Source organism: Gekko japonicus, unplaced genomic scaffold (genome assembly GCF_001447785.1).
Source record: "Gekko japonicus isolate JY-2015 unplaced genomic scaffold, Gekko_japonicus_V1.1 scaffold4095, whole genome shotgun sequence".
In the NCBI taxonomy this organism is placed as follows: Eukaryota; Metazoa; Chordata; class Lepidosauria; order Squamata; family Gekkonidae; genus Gekko; species Gekko japonicus.
The window spans coordinates 31,203-54,690 of NW_015162601.1; the positions used below are offsets into that span (position 1 = coordinate 31,203).

Genomic DNA, 23,488 nt, shown 5'->3' on the forward strand with positions numbered 1-23,488 from the left:
GGGCCTTTTTGGCCTGGACCGCACGCCCCCGCAGTGTGAACTGAAGCACCCCCCCCCCCACGGGCACAGCTCAAGCTTCGAGGATGGTTCCCAGTCCAGACGGAAACCAGCTCTCGTTCCCCATCCGACGTCCTGGTTGCTGACCACGTGGCTTTCCAGGGTACACCTTAAAACACACAAAGCTAAGGCAGGAAAGGGGGCGAGGCACTCACCTCCAAGAGTCATAGAGACGCCACCCCACTCCCCAGGACGCTGGGACAGAGTCCCCCCCCCGCCCAGAGGGGCAGGAAAATTGCAGCCCGGGATGTGGGGCGGGAAACCCCAGGCGCTGTAGCTAGACGCCACGAGAAAGACCGGCTATGGTTTGGAAGGGCCACGGCCCCGCCTGTTTGGAGGTGTCACAGGCACAAAAGACCTTGAGAAAGGAGGGGCCTTTTTGGCCTGGAACGCACGCCCACGCAGTGTGAACTGAAGCACCACCACCCCCTATGGGCACAGCTCAAGTTTCAAGGATGGTTCCCAGTCCAGACGTTCCCCATCCAACGTCCTGGTTGCTGACCACATGGCTTTCCAGGGTACACCTTAAAACACACAAAGCTAAGGCAGGAAAGGGGGCGAGGCACTCACCTCCAAGAGTGCCGGATCCCAGGAAGGCCCCACACCTCCAGGGAACAATGCCCCCCCCCGGTTGCTATTCCGTGCATCGCAAACCACACCTGAGCCTTCATCGAAAGACCCTCTGGCCTGGCTCCCCCATAGCAGCAGCCCATGAAGTCGAGCCTGTGTCTGGACTGCACCACTTCAGAACGTAGGCCGGGGCTCAGGGGACAGAACAGCTCCTTATGGACAAACCCCCTGCATACAGAGAGCTATTATTTCAGGGAGAAAGCTAAGCCAGGACCCCGGTTTTCCATCACCAGGAGGACTTTTGTGCACAGATCTATTCAGCCTCACCCCCTGGCCCCAGCACTCTGGACTGGCACTTTCCAGACACAGAGGCACCCCTGTTTGGTTGAGGGTGGGGACTGGCCCACAAACATTCCCAAGGGGCACCGCAAGTGTCCTCGCTGGCGCCAACGTATCCGCTGTTCAAGGAAAGAAGGCATGTTACTGCATGGGAGAGGAGAGGGGGGCGCACCTGAGCATCGGAGAGAGAAGGCGGGGAGAGAGAGGGAGGGAGTGGTGGAACTTACAGCCTTGGGCTTGAAAGGTGGCTGGATCTCTTTCCGTTCAAGTTTGTCCCAGTCGATGTAGCGGAAGAAGGCGTGCTCCTTGATGTCTCGCTCCCCTTCCGGGCCGCACCCCAAGCGCTTCGCCGGATGCTTCGTCATGAGCTGGAGGCAGAGAATGAGGAACGGGGGGGGGGGGGTTTCAGATCCAGAGCACCACAGCGCAAGGGGGCTGGATCAGAGCTCATCATTCAGGGGTTAGGTAGGCCTTTGTGAGAATATAAGAGAAGCCATGTTGGATCAGGCCTATGGCCCATCCAGTCCAACACTCCGTGTCACACAGTGGCCAAAACCCAGGGGCCATCAGGAGGTCCACCAGTGGGGCCAGAACCCCAGAAGCCCTCCCACTGTTGCCCCCAAGCACCAAGAAGACAGAGCATCACTGCCCCAGACGTAAGAATATAAGAGTAGCCATGTTAGATCAGGCCAGTGGCCCACCCAGTACAACACTCAGTGTCACACAGTGACCAAAACCCAGGGGCCATCAGGAGGTCCACCAGTGGGGCCAGAACCCCAGAAGCCCTCTCACTGTAGCCCCCCAAGCACCAAGAAGACAGAGCATCCCTGCCCCAGACATAAGAAGCTAAGAGAAGCCATGTTGGATCAGGCCAGTGGCCCATCTGGTGTCACACAGTGGCCAAAACCCCAGGGGCCATCAGGAGGTCCACCAGTGGGGCCAGAACCCCAGAAGCCCTCCCACTGTTTCCCCCTCCAAGCACCAAGAAGACAGAGCATCACTGCCCCAGACATAGAAATATAACAGAAGCCATGTTGGATCAGGCCTATGGCCCATCCAGTCCAACACTCAGTGTCACATAGTGGCCAAAACCCCAGGGGTCATCAGGAGGTCCACCAGCGAGGCCACAACTTGAGAAGCCCCCAAGCTCCAAGAAGACAGAGCATCCCTGCCCCAGACATAAGAACATAAGAGAAGTCATGTTGGATCAGGCCAATGGCCCACCCAGGCCAACACTCTGTGTTACACAGTGGCCAAAAAATACCAGGGGCAATCAGGAGGTCCAGCAGTGGGGCCAGAACTCCAGAAGCCTTCCCACTGTTGCTCCCCAAGCACCAAGAAGACAGAGCATCACTTAGCCCAGACATAAGACCATAAGAGAAGTCATGTTGGATCAGGCCAGTGGCCCACCCAGGCCAACACTCCGTGTCACACAGTGGCCAAAACCCAGGGGCCACCAGGAGGTCTACCAGCAGGGCCACAACTTGAGAAGCCCTCCCACTGTTGCCCCCCAAGCACCAAGAAGACAGAGCATCACTGCCCCAGACGTAAGAATATAACAGAAGCCATGTTGGATCAGGCCAATGGCCCACCCAGTCCAACACTCTGTGTCACACAGTGGCCAAAACCCCAGGGGCCATCAGGAGGTCCACCAGTGGGGCCAGAGCTCCAGAAGCCCTCCCGCCCTTGCCTCCCCCCAAGCGCCAAGAAGACAGAGCGTCACTGCCCCAGACAGAGTGCTCCCTCTAGACCTTGTGGCTAATAGATACTGATGGACCTCCGCTCCATATGTTCGTCCAACCCAATAGAAAAGCAGTTTTAAAACCTGAACTGAAAGCATGCTGGGAAAGACTGGACGGGCAGAGGGGCAGCCCAACAGCTTCTTCCAGTGACAAGAGGGGCCCAGATAGCAGACGGTGGGATCCCCGGGGTCACTCACACATGCTGCGTGGGGGCTATGCTGGTGTGCCAGGAATGGGCTGCAGACCCCTCCTCTAACTGGCAGGCCTGATGGCACAGGAAGGAGGGAACCTGCCCCAGGGCTCAGGGTCCATCAGGGACTGACCCACAAGCTACCGGAAGGATCGGAGCTCAGGGCCATCTCCTTGCCCTGGGCCTCTCACATGGTGTTCCTGGCCACCCAGAAGACTGCCCCCTTTCCAACATCATGTCCCAAGTCCTGAGAGCGTAGCAGGCCAGGCAGGGACCAGGACGATTTGGGCCCGCGGGGTTCAAGGCGCCCACCATTCCCTCCCCTCAGCAGGAGACTGAGCTGTGCAGGGAGCAGGAAACCAGCTGCAGAGGCGACTGGCCAGCCTCGTGGGATGCGACAGGTACCCCCGTGACCAGTGTTCCCTCTAAGCTGAGTTAGTGTGAGCTAGCTCACAGTTTTTTGGCCTCCGGCTCACACATTTTTGTCTTACCTCAGGAAGGAGGGCTCCAGAGCCAACTCATTTATGCAGCAGCCAAATCGCTCGCTCACAACTTTAATGCCAACAGCTCATGAAGTAGAATTTTTGCTCACAAGGCTCCATGGCTTAGAGGGAACATTGCTCATGACCCTGCCTCCCGAGGCCTGGCATTGCCCTGCAGAGACTGGCACGGAGCGGCCCTGGGTCGTTGGAGGCGCCGACCCCCTTCCATGGAGGAGACCGTTCGGGTCACCCAGAAAGGCATTCGCTTTGTGTCTTCGGTTGCTTCCCAAAGTCACAACGGCGCCACACGTTGAATGGCTTCAGCACAAATGGGGGGGGGGGGGGAGAGAGAGAGAGAGAGAGAAGCAAATCCTCTCCAATTGTCACCGGAGGACCCAGCTGCTGAACAAACATGTCCCTTCCTGTTTGTATGCGAACACGTCTTTCCAAAATGTGTTTTTCTCACCGGCTTCAGCTGGCCGAACATCCGGCCCGACTTCCCTGCACCCCCACCAAGGAAGGCGCCTGGGAGGCTCATTAACGGGAAGCTCTCTGACCTTTCCCGTCACGGGGAAGCAGCCCGTAGCCCAGACAAGCTCCGGAGATTGTAGCCGGAGCTTTCCGAAGCCAGAAAATGTCACGGCCTTGTCAGGGTTTCTCCCCCCCTCCCCCAGCCCGCTATTGTCTGAGATCGGGAGAGAGATCTGCATAATTCTTCGTGGCGTTATAATGTCATGGGGGGCTGGTGTCGGGTGCGTCCCCCAAAAAAACTGAAGGCAGGGCTGATGCAAGCGCGAGAAGCTGCCCGCCAACCTGCCTGCTTCAGCCTCCTCGGCGTTTGCCAGGAGAGCGCGAAAAGCCATTACCGGAAAAATCCGGCAGATGTTTTAATCAGCACTGCGTCCTGCCAATGCGCCGCATCCGGGGCGAGAGTGACGGGAGAGGAAATAAAGCCGGCGGCAAATTTATCACGGCTCCGGCCTCTGACCACTCACCACTGTTACTCCTAGGATGCGGGAGGGTGGATGCTCCGTCCAGCTCCCTTCAGTGGCAACGGCAGCTCTGGAGAAAGATCAGACCCCACCCCTCTGTGTAGCAGCAGTCTCCCATCCGAATGCTAACCAGGGCTGGCCCCACTTAGCTTCTGAGAGCTGAGGAGATCGGGCTAGGCCAGGCGATCCAGGCCAGGGCAGATGTTCAGAGGTGGGTTTGCCCTCGCCTGCCTCTGCGTAGCAACCCTGGGCTTCCTTGGTCGTCTCCCATCCAAGTCCTAACCAGGGCCGACCCTGCATGGTGGTAGTGGTGGGAAGGGCTGTCAAGTCACAGCCTGCTAATGGTGGTGACCCCCGTGGGGCTTTCAAGGCAAGAGACGTTCAGAGGCGGTTTGCCACCGGCTGCCTCTGCGTAGCAACCCTGGGCTTCCTCGCTGGTCTCCCATCCAAGTAACAACCAGGGTCGATCCAACTTAGCTTCCGAAATCTGATGAGATCCGGCTAGCCTAGGCCATCTAAGTCAGACAAGCAGAGATGGTCTGCCATCGCCTGCCTCTGCGTAGCAACCGTGGGCTTCCTCGCTGGTCTCCCATCCAAGTACCAACCAGGGTCGATCCAGCTTAGCTTCTGAGATCTGATGAGATCCGGCTAGCCTGGACCCTCTAAGTCAGACAAGCAGAGGTGGTTTTCAATTGCCTGCCTCTGCATAGCAACCCTGGGCTTCCTCGCTGGTCTCCCATCCAAGTACCGACCAGGGCCGACCCAGCTTAGCTTCCGAGATCTGATGAGATCAGGCTAGCCTGGGCCATCTAAGTCAGACAAGCAGAGGTGGTTGGCCCAGGCCTGCCTCTGCGTAGCAACCCTGGGCTTCCTTGCTGGTCTCCCATCCAAGTACCGACCAAGGCCAACCCTGCTTAGCTTCTGAGATCTGATGAGATCCGGCTAGCCTGGACCCTTTAAGTCAGACAAGCAGAGGTGGTCTGCCACTGCCTGCCTCTGCGTAGCAACCCTGGGCGGCTTCCTTGCTGGTCTCCCATTCAAGTACCGACCAGGGCCAACCCTGCTTAGCTTCCGAGATCTGATGAGATCAGGCTAGCCTGGGCCATCTAAGTCAGACAAGCAGAGGTGGTTGGCCACTGCCTGCCTCTGCGTAGCAACCCTGGGCGGCTTCCTCGCCGGTCTCCCATCCAAGTACCAACCAGGGCCGACCCAGCTTAGCTTCCGAGATCTGACGCAACTGAACTGGCCTTGGTCAGCCAGGTCAGTGAAGCCTGAATGTGGCTAAAACGTCCCCCACTTTGGCTTTGATCACAGACGAGGAGGCCAACCCAGAGCAGGGAAGAGGCAGAAGTCAGCGTTGCATCCCAAGCGGAGGAGGGGACCAATGTGAAGAAGCCCACGAAGCTGCAGTTCCGGAGTCACGTCGACCGCTGGGAGACCCAGAAATGTGGCTTCACTCCTTGTCCTGTGACTCCTGGAACCCCCGAGGGGCTTTTTCTCACACACACACCCCCAGCCACCGAAAGGCCGGGACGAGCCAGGCGCTGCCCCGTTTTGGGGAAAGAGGCGATTCTGAACGCAGTTGATGGCCAAAGCAGCAGCACAGAGCGGAAGACTCGTTTCACTTCTCAAGCAGCCCCAGAAGAGAAGGGAAGCTCTCCCAGCTCCACACTCCCCCCCCTACACACAAGGGACACCCTGGGATTAAGCGGGTGTTTGGAGGCCTCCCTTTTGCGCTCGCCCTTCCTCCTGGGGGAGGCTCAGGGTGGTGCCTGTGTCTCTCCTCTCCTTCTTTTTATGCTCACAACAACCCTGAGAGGCGGGCGAGGCTGAGAGACCGACTGGTCCCAGGTCAGCTGGTGAGTTCCCTGGCAGAGGGGGGGACTTGAACCCAAGACTCTGCACTCCTCGCCCACGCTGACTCCTGAATCCAAATTTCCGGATGGGAGGAGGGCTTAAAAACCACGCCCTTTTGGGGGACTGGCGTTATGATTCGCCTCACTAGAATCCCTTTCTTATGCTGCGCTCAGCGTCGCGTGGCTTGTTGGTGGGGCCGGGCCCCCAGAGGTCCGCTTGGCTCCCACCGGGACAAGGGCCTTTCCCACCTTAGCCCCGTCCTGGAGGAATGCCTTGCTGGCAGTGTTCCCTCTAAGCTGAGTTCATGTGAGCCAGCGCACAGTTTCTTAGCCTCCGGCGCACACATTTTTGTCTTCGCTCAGGCAGGAGGGCTCCAGAGCAAACTAATGTATGCAGTAGCCACAGCTTTAATGCCGGCGGCTCACAAAGATAGAATTTTTGCTCACAAGACTCCACAGCTTAGAGGGAGCATTGCTTGCCAGACGAGGGTCGAGCCCTGCGGGACCGTCCGAGCTTCCGCAGGGCTTGCAGGTCAGTCTTGTTCAGGGAGGCCTTCGCCTGATCTCATTCAATTGGCCCTCCTGGAACTCATCCATCCCTTCCCTTCCCTATATTTTATGGATTATTTATGAATGGCCAGTGTCCAGTTTTATCATCTTACATTATTATGTATTTTTATATGCAATTGTGGTTTTATGGTTGTAATCTGCCCTGAGCCTCCTGGAAAGGTCAGGATAGAAATCTAATACAAGAAGAAGAAGAGGAAGAAGAAGAGGAAGAAGAAGAGGAGGAGGAAGAAGACGAAGAAGAAGACGAAGAAGAAGAAGAAGAGGAGGAGGAAGAAGAAGAGGAAGAAGAAGTAGATGATGAAGAAGACGAAGAAGAAGACGAAGAAGAAGAAGAAGAGGAGGAGGAAGAAGAAGAGGAAGAAGAAGTAGATGATGAAGAAGACGAAGAAGAAGACGAAGAAGAAGAAGAAGAGGAGGAGGAAGAAGAAGAGGAAGAAGAAGAGGAGGAGGAGGAGATTGGATTTATATCCCACCCTTCACTTGGAGTCTCAGAGCAGCTTACACTCTCCTTTCCCTTCCTCTCCCCACAACAGACACCCTGTGAGGTAGGAGGGGCTGAGAGAGCTCTTTCAAGGACTGCCCTTTCAAGGACAGCTCTGAAAGAACTTGTGGGGAATCAAACCCGGTTCTCCCAGATTAGAGTCCGCGCACTTAACCACTACACCAAACACGACACAAAAATAAAATTAATGAACACACAAGAGGGGACGTTGAAACTGGCACCTCCTGGCCTCGTATTCATCCCCCCCTCCCCCAAGATGGCATCAAGTGCGCCCCTACCCCTTTGCAGATGGCCACGGCCTCCTTGGACATGGATTTGGGGTACGCCACGTTGTGTTCCATGATGGACTGGAAGAGCTCGTCCTCGTCTTCACCTTCGAATGGCGCCTGCAAAATTGGGGAGCGGGAGAGAGTGGGGTTTCAGCGGCACTCGCCTACGTCTGCTGCCCCCTTTTCCTGTGCGATACCTAACCGCAGATAAGCCAAACAATAGGGACCCCAAGCGTACATAATGTATAGAGAAACAAAAACGCAAGGGCACACCGTCAACAAATATGCAAAGTTCACAAGTGGCCAGTAGACACAAGTCTATTGAAACATGGTAACATTACATCAATAAATAAAGTAGAATTGGTGGTCACAATTCAAAGACAATGGTCACAATTCATAAATAAAGATAAATAAAGATGAATACTGAGTATGACAAGAATAGCTATGACAATTCGATGGTAGTAAACAACAAGAGACTCCTCTGAACCCTTTCATGAAATAGTGTCCAAAGGACCTCGAAGTCCACAAACGAGGCAGAGGATGTCCCAAAGAACAAAGAAACTTAAGCAATCCAAACAAGGCGCCCTTCCCAGGTATGCCAGACGTTTCAAAAGATTCTTCCTCAGTTACACGGCTGAAAAACAGAACCAGATTTCCACAACAGTCTAGGCACAGCTCATCTCTCAAATGGAATCCAGGGTTCTTGTCATACTCAGTATTTTTTTTTAGTCTTTTATTTAATTTTATTTTTTTCATTTTTAAAATGTTTATTAAAAGGCAGTATAACATATCAAGAAATATAATAACTGCAAAACAGTATACAACTGTCCGGAAAATCCAAAATTACAAACCAACCAGTTAGTCATCAACAGAGATTTTTACATCAACAGTCATAACAAACTAAGTTAGTACTAAATCTGATCACCTACACATAGATGCTATGTGAGCTATGATTCCCATAGAATTGAGTCAAGTTTAAAAGATAACATCTTCAGGAGTCTGCTGCTCTGATTCACATTAATACTCAGTATTAATCTTTATTTATGGATTGTGACCATTATCTTTGAACTGTGGCCACCAATTCTACTTTATTTATTGGTGTAATGTTACCATCTTTCAATAGACTCGTGTCTACTGGCAACTTGTGAAATTTGTATATTCGTTGATGGACTACCCTTGCATTTTTGTTTCGTTATATCTAACCGCAGGGCAGAGAGGAAGAAACTGCCCCCACACACCGGAGCCGATCAAGAACCTTTTCACTTCACCCAGCCCAAAGGGTGCCCTCCTTTCTGGTGCATCTTGTCACTTTCAGAAACCGAGTCGGCAGGCCGGCTGGGAGTGTTCCCTCTAAGCTGAACTAGTGTGAGCTAGCTCACAGTTTTTTAGCCTCCGGCGCACACATTTCCCCCTTCGCTCAGGAAGGACGACTCCAGAGCAAACTAATGTATGCAGCAGCCAAATCGCTCGCTCACAACTTTAGTGCTGGGAACTCACAAGGTAGAATTTTTGCTCACAAGACTCCACGGCTTGGAGGGAAGCATTGGCCGGGACCTCTTTCCCCGGCAAATTGCAGGCTCTCAAGAGAACAAAGAGGGAAGGAGGAGGAGGACAGGACTCCATCCGGAGGCCACGCTGCCCCCCTGCCCCTCTCACACGTGGCTAGGGCGCTTCTTCCAACCTTTGTGTCCCTTACAGCCCTCTACGTGGCTAGTGGGGCTTCTGCCCAATGCCGGGATTTCTTGCCTAGGAGACAAAGGTCTCCGAAACAAAACATGGGGAGCGGACCCAACACATTCTTTCATTGCCCCGTGTATTTTTTTAAAATGCTCCCTCTAAGCTGTGGAGTCTTGTGAGCAAACATTCTCCTTTGTGAGCATGAAAGTTGTGAGCGAGCACATTTGGCTGCTGCATCAATTAGCTTGCACTGGAGCCCTCCTTCCTGAGCCGAGACAAAAATGTGTGAGCCGGAGGCGAAAAAGCTGTGAGCTAGCTCACGCTAACTCGGCTTAGCGGGAACGCTGCTTCACAGCACACGGGCGCCCCTTAACAAGCTTTCCCGCACTATCTTCCTACCCTAATTGACAAGCCTCTTCTGATATGGCAATTGATCCACCGCCAGTTCTCACGGGGTTCTGTCACTTGCTTGGACAGATTGGGACAGAATCCAGTTGGTCACTCAGGTGACCTGACTGAGCTCCTTGTGGAGTTGGACCCCGCTTCATCCTGGCTCCGTTCTGCTCCGGCTTCCCCCAAATTTTTGGCCTTGGTGTACACCGTTGGCTGGACCCCCATCTTCTGATTGGTCCCTTGCCGACAGCCTGCTTATGTCCATCCTAGCTTAGGCAACCTGAACTGTATGCCTGAATTCCTATTCTGCCCTTTCGCCACCCTTGTGCCTACGGACCAACCTGTTTCGAGCACCCGTGGGGCGGGCCCAGTGCTTCAAAACACAACGGTTTCGTAAAACTTCTCCTAATTGAATGACAGGCACGTCTTGGCACAGTCGTCGTAACCAAACGCAGCTTGGCACGCATATCCGAGGAGCTGACATGTGTTGTTTCGTGAAAACATAACTGTGGCACTTCACATATAATAAACTGTGGATTTTCTCTATATTATTGATCCTGGGACTTCCCTGATAGGATTTCTTTCCTTGATTCTCCCTCCACAATTTGTGAGTTTTACATGGGATGTCTGGGAATGTGTTTCATAGAATCGTAGAATCACAGAGTTGGAGGGGAGCTCCAGGGTCATCTAGTCCAACCCCCTGCGCAATGCAGGATATTCACAAATATCTTCCCCCCACATCCAAGGTGACCCCTGCTCCATGCCCAGAAGATGGCAAAAAAAACCCCTCCAGGATCTCCAGCCAAACTGGCCTGGAGTAAAACTGCTTCCTGAATCCTGACCCCAAAGTGGCAATCGGCATTTCCCTGGGTGTGTAAGAAAGGGGGAAGGGCTGCAGATCTCTCAACACAGGCAAGTTCATATTCATGGACACACAAGCACATGGAGAGCAAGATGAATGAAGAGTCAGATCTCTCTCTCTCCATCTTAAAACAGAGATTGTGTGGGAGGGGAGTCCCAGTTTTACACACAAAGTGGTTATTCACCACTACCTTTTTTGGAGAGATATAAAAGGGGACAGCATATTTCCATAACAAATTGGCTTGACTTTTTGTTTTTTAAAATAAAAGCTGGGGAATTCAGAGAATTTTTACAAATCTTATTATAACATTTAATCCATGAACTGATATCCAATTCCTGTTTAAAGAATGGTCCTTAGAAAGCCATAGTGGTGTGGGTGGAGGTAATATGGGGAAACCAGCCATGAGGAAGCCCCGTTGCAGCTTTGTGGTATTGGCAGCAGAAGCTGCAATGGGGAAACAACAGATGCCTAGCCCCTTGTGTAAGTTCAGATATATATAGATAGAAGATGACAACGACGGGATGGTGGTCTCTGGAATGCGAAGCCATTTCGACAAACGTCTTCTTCTAACCAAGAGTCTATAAGCTTATAAATAATATTATATATATGTGTTGATGGATGTTGACATATACCATCGTTGTCGTCTTCTATCTTTATGTATCGGAACCAGGGGTCGTTTCGTAGAAAAAGAGCTAGGGGAACTCATTAGCATAACTTATTAGCATATGCCATGCCCGCTGACATCAGGGGCCTGGCGGTGGACCTGCAAGGCCGGCGGGAGTGCGAGGAAGCCCCCCAAGTCCCTCCCTGGCCCCAGGCAGGCAGGGGTGGGGAGAGGTGGGGAGGAAGCAACTTACCCTCCCTCTTCTCCTGCCTCCTCCTGGCTGAATGAGGGCTGGAAGTGGGGCAACCGGAAGCAGGGGACGGGGATTCATCGTGTGCCCCGCCCCCTCGCACCTCACCCGGGGGAACTGCGATCCCCCGTGATCCCCCCCCGAAATGACCTCTGACCCATGATAAGTAGGAAAACCAACATACAACAAGTACTTTGCAATGCTAAAGAATGTGCTTTTCACTTTGGAGGAGGCTTGTAGCTCATCAAAAAAATTTTTTTGCAGCGTTCATCGAAGGGAACTTTGGATTAAAACTTTGGTATGTGGCAACCTTGTGCTGAAAATTATTGTTGAACTCCCTGAGGGAGATTTGGAAACAGAAGGATATCTGGACCTCTGTTGGAGGAAGACACGAGCACATGTTCTAAAGAGACTTTAAGGAGTCCTCCCTCTTGAAACTTTTATTTAACAGAGGAGGACTATTATTAAAGGTTGTACGATAGCTTTTGAGATTCTTGGAGATGATTTTTGATATTTTTGATTAAGACGATTTATTATATATGTACAAATTATTGCAAAAATATTTTTCAAAAAATAAAAAATTATTGGGAGGCTGAGTAGCTCAGCTTTTGCCTGGGGTGGGGTGGGGGCGGGGAGGAATCACGTATCACTGAGCCTGTGGCTTCCCAGGTAAAATGCACCACTGTTACTGTGAGCACTGCCACTCTGAAAACCATCCTGTGGTCTCTTGGGATGCAGAAACACAGATGCTGCAGGACCTTGGACAGGTCCATCGGATTCCTGACTAGGAACATTAGAAGAGCCCTGCTGGATCAGACCACTGAGGGTCCATCCAGTCCAGCATCCCGTCTCACACAGGGGTCAGCCAGTTCCTCTGGAAGGCCAACAACAGGGCATAGAGGTGGGAAACCTTCCCCTGATGTTGCCTCCTGTAACTGGGACTCAGAGGTTGACTGCCTCTGAGCTTGGAGGTTCCACTACCTGGAAACCAAAGTTCTCTCTAAGCTGTGGAGTCTTGTGAGCAAAAATTCTACTTTGTGAGCTACTGGCATTAAAGTTGTGAGCGAGCAATTTGGCTACTGCATTAAATTAGTTTGGTCTGGAGCCCTCCTTCCTGAGCCAAGGCAAAAGTGTGTGAGCTGGAGGCTAAAAAATTGTGAGCTAGCTCACACTAACTCAGCTTAGAAGGAACACACTGGTTTATTTTCTGCCCATGGCAATGTTGTGCTTGGGCTAGCAGCTTCCCACATGCAGACACATGTACACACGTGTCATCACCAGTGTTCCCTCTAAGCTGAGTTAGTGTGAGCTAGCTCACAATTTTTTAGCCTCCAGCTCACACACTTTTGCCTTGGCTCAGGAAGGAGGGCTCCAGAGCTAACTGATTTATGCAGTAGCCAAATCGCTGGCTCACAACTTTAAAGCCAGTAACTCACAAAGCAGAATTTTTGCTCACAAGACTCCACAGCTTAGAGCAGTGGTGGCGAACCTATGGCACGGGGGCCAGAGGTGGCACTCAGAGCCCTCTCTGTGGGCACACGTGCCATCGCCCCAGCCAGGCCCAGACCATCATTAAAGTGTCAAATAATTTTAAGTAAATGAAAGCATTTGGGATCGCTTTCCTTACCTTGTTAATGTATGATTTGTATGATAATGTATGATTTGTATGATAATGTATGAGTTGTTTTTTCTAAAGTAAAACCTCAGTATTCCGGTTAAATTGCCGTGTTGGCACTTTGCGATAAATAAGTGTGTTTTGGGTCACAGTTTGGGCCCTCGGTCTCTAAAAGGTTTGCCATCACTGGCTTAGAGGGAACATTGGTCATCACACTGTGACAGTAGATCCCAGCAGTAACTCACAGCCGTGACTCAGGAGCTGCAGGTAACCATAAGGATTACACACACACACACACCCCAAGCAGCACCCTGCAGTACAGTATTTTTCAATGGAGTCATTTCACACACTACCTGCCCCTCACCCAGCCCTGAACATTCTCAGAGCGGGAACTTGCTCAGTTCAGTCACTATTTATTATATCCCGTCCCCCTTTTCAATCAAAAGAACAACTACCGAAACAGCTCACGTGGATCAGAAAGTAATCCTAACAAAAGCTGGAGGCAAATAGAGATGTTCCTTGGGGACGGGAGCTTCAGCTGCTCAGCATGCGGGCATGACAGGGGGGGGGCCCTGCCAGCTGCCCTTCCCCTTACGCTCCCACCCCCACGGCTGCTGGAAGCAGGAGGCGAGGAGGCGCTCAGCCGGAGACGGATGTGACCCAGTTCCCACTTGAAAAGCGTGCTATGTCCAGGATAGCAGGAACGCCCTTTCCATGTCTGGATCTGTGGCAAGGTGGTATATCCCACCACTCAGTGATAGACTGGCACGGCACCAGCTCGGAGAGGCAAACACACGAAGAGCAGGGCTCCCCCTAAGCTAAGTGAGTGTGAGCCAGCTCACAGTTTTTTTAGCCTCCGGCTCACGCATTTTTGTCTCCGGCCAGGAAGGACGGCTCTCCAGAGGAGACTACTGTATGCATTAGCCAGATCGACGGCTCACCACTTGAATGCCGGTGGCTCACAAAGTAGAATTTCTGCTCACAAGACTCCACGGCTTAGAGGGACCCGCAGGGCTCTTTTTGTAGCAGGTACTCATTTGCATATTAAGTGACACACCCCTAATGTAGTCAATCCTCCAAGAGCTTACAGTAGCTCGTACAAGAAGAGCTCTGTAAGCTCTTGGAGGATTGGCTATATTAGGGGGTGTGGCCTAATATGCAAAGGAGTTCCTGCTACAAAAAGAGCCCTCAGGGCTATGGTCTGGCCACGTCCAGAGACTTCCCCTCAGCCCCCAAAAGGAAGAACAGGGAAGCAATGCCTCCCTCTAAGCCGTGGAGTCCTGTGAGCAAAGATTCTACTTTGTGAGCTCCTGGTATTGAAGTTGTGAGCGAGCGATTGGGCTGCTGCATAAATTAAGTTTGCTCTCGAGCTGTCCCTTCCCAAGCTGAAAAAACGTGCAAGCCAGAGGCTAAAAAACTGTGAGCTAGCTCACACTAACTCAGCTTAGAGGGAACAATGCTGTGTACAGTTCTGGTCACCACACCTCAAAAAGAATCTTATTGCTTTGGAAAAAGTGCAGAAAAGGGCAACTAGGATGATAAAAGGGTTGGAACACTTTCCCTGTGAAGAAAGGTTAAAGCGCTTGGGGCTCTTTAGCTTGGAGAAACGACGGCTGAGGGGTGACATGATCGAGGTTTATAAGATTATGCATGGGATAGAGCAGGTAGAGAAAGAGGTACTTTTCTCCCTTTCTCACAATACAAGAATTAGATAAGCAAATGGGAGCAGAGGTCCATCAGTGGCTCTTAGCCACAGGGTATAGATAGGAACTCTCAGGCTGGGGCAAGGGATGCTCTGTCTTCTTGGTGCTTGAGGGGGGGGGACAGTTGGAGGGCTTCTTCTGCCCTGGCCCCACTGGTGGACCTCCTGATGGCACCTGGTATTTTTGGCCACTATGTGACAGAGTGTTGGACTGGATGGGCCATTGGTCTGATCCAACATTGGCTTTTCTTATGTTCTTATGTTCTTATACAGGGAAGGAACTGAAACGTAAAGGAGAGACAAGCAGCCAGGGGTCAGCAGAAATCAGGGAAGGCTTCCAGGAGGAGCCCCCCAGTGCCCTCCTAAGCGGATTTACACACTGCCCCCAAAGCAAACAGTCCTCAACAGACTCCGGAGATGGGGTGTCTCTGTGCTTCGGCTGGCCTCGCCCATCTTCCGCGCCCAAGCAAGCGCTCCAGACGCCAGCCAGGCAAGGAGGCTCCTGCCTTCGGAGAGGCGCCGTTTCCCTCCCCGTTTGTTTGCCTCGTTCCGGCACACAGTTCGAGGAGCCCACGGCATCGCCATCTGTTCCCTAATGCACAAACATTACGCAGTTTATTCATCCTAATTACAGATTTCTATTCTGAAAGGATTCATATATTCAAACATAAATGCAAATCGCACGGTAATTGCGGTGAGATATACACAGACGCGGCCGAGCTCGTCGCCCACAGGGGGGGGAGCCCCACCCGCCCCCCCAGGGCCCCGATCCTGGCCGTGTGCGGGGTCGACAGTGGCGCGCCACACCTGCACCCTCTCTCGGACAAAGACACACAGGGAGGATTCGCCAGGTCTGGGTGATCCGGCACTGCCCAAGGAAGGGAACGCAGCACGGGAAGAGAGTGTCTCGAGGTGACCTTGCAAAACGCACAGACCTCCGCTCTGTGCAGGCATGCAAAGCCCGACATTTCCCTCCTCACCCGCGCCCGCTCGGCCCCATCTGCTTGCAGCCTCCTTTAATCATATATTTGCATTGCATTAACATATCCAAGACGAAAACCCGGGGAAATTTTTTTTACAGATTTACATAACAGCCACCATCTTACAACAACCGTATTCAAATATGCAAAAGTGATTAAACGGTGGAGAGGGTGTGTGTGAATGAAAGAGAAAAGCCGCGCGCTCCTCACTCTGTGCAAATGGAGACCGGAGCGATTCAGAAATGTCTGCCGCAGGAAGCGGTGGGGAGGGGTGAGCAGATTCAGGCCTCGGGTCCTGATGCAGTGTTCCCTCTAAGCTGAGTTAGTGTGAGCTAGCTCACAGTTTTTTAGCGTCTGGCTCACACATTTTTGTCTCGGCTCAGGAAGGAGGGCTCCAGAGCAAACGAATTTCTGCAGTAGAAGTAGCCAAATCGCTCGCTCACAATTTTAATGCCAGGAGCTCACAAAGGAGAATCTTTGCTCGCAAGACTCCACAGCTTAGAGGGAACATTGGTCCTGAGTCCAGTTCTTGGGCAGCAGGTCCAACGGGCAGCGTTCTTCTGGTGTGGAAGGGCAGCGCTGGGGTGGGGGACTTGCCCGGCCTTAGCCCAGGAAGTGGGGGGCTGAGAAGGACCAGAGGAGGATATTCTGGAGGGGGGTGTCAGTCACAGCCCTTTAAAGATCAACAGTCTTACTGTGTGGGCTTCACCTGAGACAGTGGGCTGTAGCCCACAAAAGCCGAGACACCGTCAGTCTTGCAGGTGCCGCAGAATCTTCCACGGGAGATGAAGAAGAAAAAGGAGAGATTGGATTCATTCCCCACCCTTCACTACCCGAAGGAGTCTCAGAGCGGCTTACAAACACCTTTCCCTTCCCCTCCCCACAATGGACACCCCGTGAGGTAGGTGGGGCTGAGAGAGCTCTTTCGAGGACTGCTCCTGAGAGAACAGCTCTGACAGAACTTGTGACTGACCCAGGTCACACCAGCAGCTGCATGTGAAGGGGAAGTGGCAGCTTTGAACTGGGAACTTCCTCACCCAAGGCTTAGATGTAGAGAGCCAGCTGGGGGAGAATAAGGAGGAGGAGGAGGAGGAGGAGGAGGAGGAGGAGATTGGATTTATACCTCGCCCTTCACTCAGAGTCTCAGAGCGGTTTACAAACTCGTTTCCCTTCCCCTCCACACAACAGCCACCCTGTGTGGTAGGCGGGGCTGAGAGAGCTCTGACAAAACTGCCCTTTTGAAGGACAGCTCTGACAGAACTATGGCTTGCCCAAGGTCATCCAGCGGGTGCAAGTGGAGGAGTGGGGAATCAAACCCGGTTCTCCCAGATTAGAGTCTGCGCACCTAACCACAACACCAAACTGGCCCTCAACCACTAGGGTACAGGCAAATCAGACGGTGGGGGGAATGGGGTTGAAGCACCAACACCAGAAAGGCAGAAACAGCAGGGGATGGGCAAGACCCAAAGCCCCTCACTCCAGCCTCTGGGGAGCTCAGTGTGCCTCCCCGTCCTACAGCTTTCCAACCACAGGAAGCCTTCCGGCCTCTCCTGGAGGCCAGTCCTACTTCTGTGTAAGAGGGAAGAGGAGGCGGGGCCTTCCTGGTCGATTGCCAGCTCCAGGAGGGTCTATGTGGGAAGTGGCTCCAGCTGAGGTGAACAGAAGAACATAAGAGAAGCCCTGTTGGATCAGGCCAATGGCCCATCCAGTCCAACGCATTGTGTCACACAGTGGCCAGAAGCCCAGGGGCCATCAGGAGGTCCAGCAGCGGGGCCACAACTTGAGAAGCCCTCCCACTGTTTCCCCCTCCAAGCCCCAAGAAGACAGAAAATCACTGCCCCAGACATATGAACATGAGAGAAGCCATGCTGGATCAGGCCAATGGCCCACCCAGGCCAACACTCCGTGTCACACAAGGGCCAAAACCCAGGGGCCATCAGGAGGTCCACCAGCTCCCAGATTAGAGTCTGCGCACTTAACCACCACACCAAACTGGCCCTCAACCACTAGGGTACAGGCAAATCAGACGGTGGGGGGAATGGGGTTGAAACACCAACACCAGAAAGGCAGGAACAGCAGGGGATGGGCAAGACCCAAAGCCCCTCACTCCAGCCTCTGGGGAGCCCAGTGTGCCTCCCTGTCCTACAGCTTTCAAACCACAGGAAGCCTTCTGTATAAGAGGGAACAGGAAGCGAGGCCTTCCTGGTCGATTGCCAGCTCCGGGAGGGTCTATATGGGAAGTGGCTCCCCCTGAGGTGAACAGAAGAACATAAGAGAAGCCCTGTTGGATTAGGCCAATGGCCCATCCAGTCCAACACTCTTTTGTCACACAGTGGCCAAAACCCAGGGGCCATCAGGAGGTCCACCAGTGGGGCCAGGACACCAGAAGCCCTCTCACTGTTGCCCTCCCCCAAACACCAAGAATACAGAGCATCACTGCCACAGACATAAGAGCATGAGAGAAGCCATGTTGGATCAGGCCAATGGCCCATCCAGGGCAACACTCTTGTGTCAGGCAGTGGACAAAACCCAGGTGCCATCCGTAGGTACCCCAGTGGGCCCAGAACTCCAGACGCCCTCCTGCTGTGGCCCCTCAAGCACCAAGACATAAGAAAATAAAAGACATAAGAAAATAAAAGAAGCCCTGTTGGATCAGGCCAGTGGCCCATCCAGACACACACTCTGGGTCACACAGTGGCCAAAACCCAGGTGCCCCCAGGAGGTCCACCAATGGGGCCAGAACTCCAGGAGCCCTCCCACTGTTGCCCCTCAAGCACCACGAAGACAGAGCATCACTGCCCTAGACATAAGAAAATAAAAGAAGCCCTGTTGGATCAGGCCAGTGGCCCATCCAGACACACACTCTGGGTCACACAGTGGCCAAAACCCAGGTGCCCCCAGGAGGTCCACCAATGGGGCCAGAACTCCAGGAGCCCTCCCACTGTTGCCCCTCAAGCACCAAGAAGACAGAGCATCACTGCCCTAGACATAAGAAAATAAAAGAAGCCCTGTTGGATCAGGCCAGTGGCCCATCCAGACACACACTCTGGGTCACACAGTGGCCAAAACCCAGGTGCCCCCAGGAGGTCCACCAATGGGGCCAGAACTCCAGGAGCCCTCCCACTGTTGCCCCTCAAGCACCAAGAAGACAGAGCATCACTGCCCTAGACATAAGAAAATAAAAGAAGCCCTGTTGGAGAAACCCAACAAGAAGCCCTGTCGGATCAGGCCAGTGGCCCATCCAGTCCAACACTTTATGTCACACAGCGGCCGAAACCCAGGTGCTCAGTACCCGGGCTGTTCAGGGCAACCCAAATGCCTAGAACTGAGTCCACAAACCATCTGGCAACCTCAGTGGATACTCCAAAACAGGGGAATGTGCGTTGTGCACTTGCTGACGTTTCCAGACCGCCTCCCGAGGCAACCCCCAGGTATCAAGGCCGTGTGCACAGGGGTCGTTTCGTAGAAAAAGAGCTAGGGGGACTCATTAGCATAACTCATTAGCATATGCCACACCCCCTGACATCACCGGAAGTGTGTCATAAGGCCACCCCCCCTGACATCTCCGGAAGTGTGTCATAAGGCCACACACCTTGCAGCTCCACTGCCAAGCCCCATGAGGGGCCCGGCGGTGGACCTGCAAGGCCAGCGGGAGTGCAAGGAAGCCCCGCGAAGGCCCTTCCTGGCCCCAGGCAGGCAGGGGTGGGGAGAGGCGGGGGGGAAGCAACTTACCCTCTCTCTTCTCCTGCCTCCTCCTGGCTGAATGAGGGCCGGAAGCAGGGCGGCTGGAAGCAGGGGGCGGGGCTTCGTCATGTGCCCCGCCCCCCCGTGCCTCACCCGGGGGAACTGCGATCCCCCCAGAAATGACCTCTGCGTGTGCAGTAATGGAGTCTAGGGCTCTGTGTTATACTCCCTCACTGACATGGAAGAGCAGAGCTCACGCCCACCAAGGGCTCCACGTGGGGCTCCGTGCTCACATGCCGTTATCCGTGAAAGGCCGAGGATTTCCTTCCTCTATTCATCTCAAACACTTCTACCCCAGCTTTCCACGTTGCCTGAGGTGACTCTCGATATTTTTTTTTGTTTTGCATCCGTTTTGCAAATTTCGTCATCGGCAGCCTTCTTCCCAGTGCTTTGAAACATTTTTTTTAAAAAATAACTAATTAAAAGCAAAGTGGGGGAAAATAAGCAGTTAGCGGTGGTGTCCAGTTGCCTACCCAGGGAAAACGGTTGTTTGTTCTGCTTTGAAAGAGCATTAATCAGGCAGAGGCAACCCAGGCGGGCGCTGGCGGCCCTCCCATATTAATCTTGGCAGAACGAGGGGGAAAATAATGCACATTAGGGCAAGTAATTAAATGTCTCCCCAGGAAGGATGAGCATGTGAAATGGCTCAGCATTCCAGGGCATCACTCAAAACGCACACAAGCGGGGAAGTTATTCGTCGGAGAGACGGCCAGGCAGAGAGACGCTGTTCCGGGCAGCTTTCCTCCGGAGCACAGAAAATGGGTTCGGAGGGCTTTTCGCTGTCTGAGGCATCGGCGGTAGGCAGCGCTGAACCATCAGTTAAGAAGAAGAAGAGGAAGAGAAGAGATTGGATTTATACCCCGCCCTTTACTACCGAAAGGAGCTGCGGTGGCTCAAGTGGTTAAGACGCTGAACTGCAGGCTGTGGAAGGTCAGTAGTTCAGCAGTTCGAGACCCGGGTGCCACAAGACGGAGTGAGCTCCCGTCTCTAGTTCCAGCTCCTGCCAACCTAGCAGTTCGAAAGCAAGAAATTGCAAGTAGATGAATAGGTACCACTTCGGTGGGAAGGTAACAGCGTTCCGTGCGCCTTGGTGTTTAGTCATGCCGGCCACATGACCACGGAAACGTCTTCGGACAGCGCTGGCTCTTCGGCTTTGAAACGGGGATGAGTACCGCAACCCCCGAGTCGGATTCGACTGGCTTTCAAGCAAGGGAACCTTTACCTTTACTTTTTACTTCACTACCGAAAGGAGTCTCAGAGCGGCTTACAAACTCCTTTCCCTTCCCGACAACAGACACCCTGTGAGGCAGGTGGGGCTGAGAGAGCTCTGACAGAAACTGCTCTTTCAAGGACAGCTCTTGTCAGAACTATGGCTTGCCCAAGGTCATCCAGCAGCTGCGAGTGGAGGAGTGGGGAATCAAACCCGGTTCTCCCAGGTTAGAGTCTGTGCACTTAACCACGACACCAAACTGGCTCTAATTAAATCTCCTCTCCTCGTGGATTGATCAAAACCGGCCCTCAGGGCTCAGGCCCCTTTGTGCCCTTGGCCATTGTGGATGCACTGCCCCCTCTTACTCTGATCAGACGGCCTTTCTGCCCCATTTCTCTCTTTGACACAAGGCTGGTGCTTGGGAGAGAAGAAGGGGCTGGAGGAGCTTCCGTTCTCTGCACTCGTCGGAGGAGGCATGCGGAGACCACCCCTGACAGAAAAGGAAGCCACGGGGGCAGCAGGGACCCAACGGGCGAGGGTTTAGGAACTCCCGCATCGCTCGGTGGGATCTGCGCTGCTGAAATCAAGTATTGACACTGTTGTTTGCTACATTCCCACCTCTTTATGCGGCTTTGACAGGTTACGGTTAAAGGTTCGGTCTCGCGTCTCTTGCTGCTGGTGCCCAAAGTCAAGAAGGCGCCCCCTTTGCCGGCAGAGCTTGCGCTTTCCCGCCACGGGCAAACGGATGCCGATCCAGAAACCAGTTCGTCGACTGACTAAGGCCCCCCCGCAATTAATTAACTATGTTTCTTTCAGTGGAGTGTGGCCTCGGGGGATTTCTTTTTTAATAGCAGAACAAACACACGGATAACAGACCCGGTAAAAATCAAAGCGGAGTACGTTACAGGGCCACGCATCCACGGCCACGCTATTGCTAAATAAATCATAGTTAGCGAAAGGCTGAACGAAGTCCGCGGAGGTAAGGTTTTTCCTCCCCTTGTGATTAACTGTAGGTAGACCGTGCCCTACAGACTCGCTTCATTTGCGGGACCTCCTGCCTGGTTTCCTACACAGGACCAAACGGAAATGGCTCGCAAATTTTGTTAGCATTTAATAACAGCGCTTAAAATGGCCTCCTATGGGGAAAAGGTCGGCCTCTTTGGTCCCCTCTGTTCTTTCTTCTCCCACACCTGTCTTGGGCAGGACATTCCTCGCCAAGTTTTAATACCGGCCTTTTGCAAGAGTAGAGTAACCTGGTGCATAAACAAAGGGGAGGAAGCTATGGCCACGGAGGCATTGACACCTTTAAAAGGGGATTAGACAGATTAATGGGGGAGGAGTCTATTAGTGGCTACCAGCAAATGGGTCAATAAAGGGAACATCCAAGTTCAGAGGCAGTAAACCTCTGAATCCCAGTACCAGGATGCAACATCGGGGAAGGCCTCGGCCTCCATGCCCGGTTGTTGGCCCTCCAGAGGAACCAGCTGCCCACTGTGTAAGACAGGATGCTGGACGAGACGGACCCTCAGTGGTCTGATCCAGCAGGGCTCTTCTGAGGTTCTTCTCAGGGGAAGGCCTTGGCCTCTGTGCCCTGTTGTTGGCCCTCCAGAGGAACTGGTTCGCCACTGTGTGAGACGGGATGTTGGACTGGATGGACCTTCACTGGTCTGATCCAGCAGGGCTCTTCTGAGGTTCTTCTCAGGGAAGGCCTTGGCCTCTCTGCCCTGTTGTTGGCCCTCCAGAGGAACTGGTTGGCCACTGTGTGAGACAAGATGCTGGACTAGATGGACCCTCACTGGTTTGATCCAGCAGGGCTCTTCTGAGGTTCTTATAAGGGGAAGGCCTTGGCCTCTCTCTACCCTGTTGTTGGCCCTCCAGAGGAACTGGTTGGCCCCTGTGTGAGACAGAGATGCTGGACTAGAGGGACCCTCACTGGTCTGCTCCAGCAGGACTCTTCTGAGGTTCTTATGAAGGACTTGGACTCTCTGCCCTGTTGTTGGCCCTCCAGAGGAACTGGCTGGCCACTATGTGAGACAGGATGCTGGACTGGATGAACCATGACTGGTCTGATCCAGCAGGGCTCTTCTGAGGTTCTTATCAGAGGAAGATCTCGGTCTCTCTGCCCTGTTGTTGGTCCTCCAGGTTGGCCCCTGTGTGAGACGGGATGCTGGACTAGAGGGACCCTCACTGGTCTGATCCAGCAGGGCTCTTCGGAGGTTCTTTTTTGGGAACTGATGGGATGCTGGACTAGATGGACCCTCACTGGTCTGATCCAGCAGGGCTCTTCGGAGGTTCTTATTTGGTAACTCAAACGTTTAGGTGGGATAGATCAAGATGGGTCGCCATGTTAGTCTGTCTGTAGCTGTAGAAAAGAGCAAGAGTCCAGGAGCACCTTAGAGACTAACAAAATATGTGGTAGGGAAGGAGCTTTCATGACTCACTGCTCACTTCTTCAGATACAGCTAAAACGAGAGTCCATCCGTCCTATTTATTGGAAAGTGCAGTGATTTAAGATGCCAAATAAAAGTAGCAGGTAAATGACAATAGCAGGTGTGATTGGATATGCAGAGAGGGTAGCAGGTGTGGAGGAATCAGCATTGGTAATAGGACAGGAAACCAAGGGTCTCGATTCACTCCAGGTGGATGCATTATCTTGAGCTTCATTATCAATTGCAATTCAGCAGTCTCTCTTTCTGATCTCCCTTTGAAATTCCTTTGCAAGGAATTACAAATCACGCCTGCTACTGTCATTCACCTGCGATTTTCATGTGCCTGCTAATGTCATTCGGCATCTGAAATCATTCCACTCTCCAATACACAGGACTGATGGACTCCCATTCTAACTGCATCTGAGGAAGTGAGCAGTGACTCATGAAAGCTCA

The 23,488-nt window shown here is 53.0% G+C and overlaps 1 protein-coding gene across 1 annotated transcript in view; it reads right to left on the reverse strand.

The window, feature by feature from the left end:
- Positions 1-23,488, reverse strand: part of LOC107106337 (protein kinase C beta type-like) — a gene marked incomplete at its 5' end in the record, with an annotated part of 104,111 nt that overhangs the window by 29,009 nt on the left and 51,614 nt on the right. Inside the window, 2 exon segments of the mRNA XM_015406472.1 lie at positions 1,194-1,334; positions 7,579-7,686. Coding sequence (XP_015261958.1) covers positions 1,194-1,334; positions 7,579-7,686 — 249 coding nt within the window.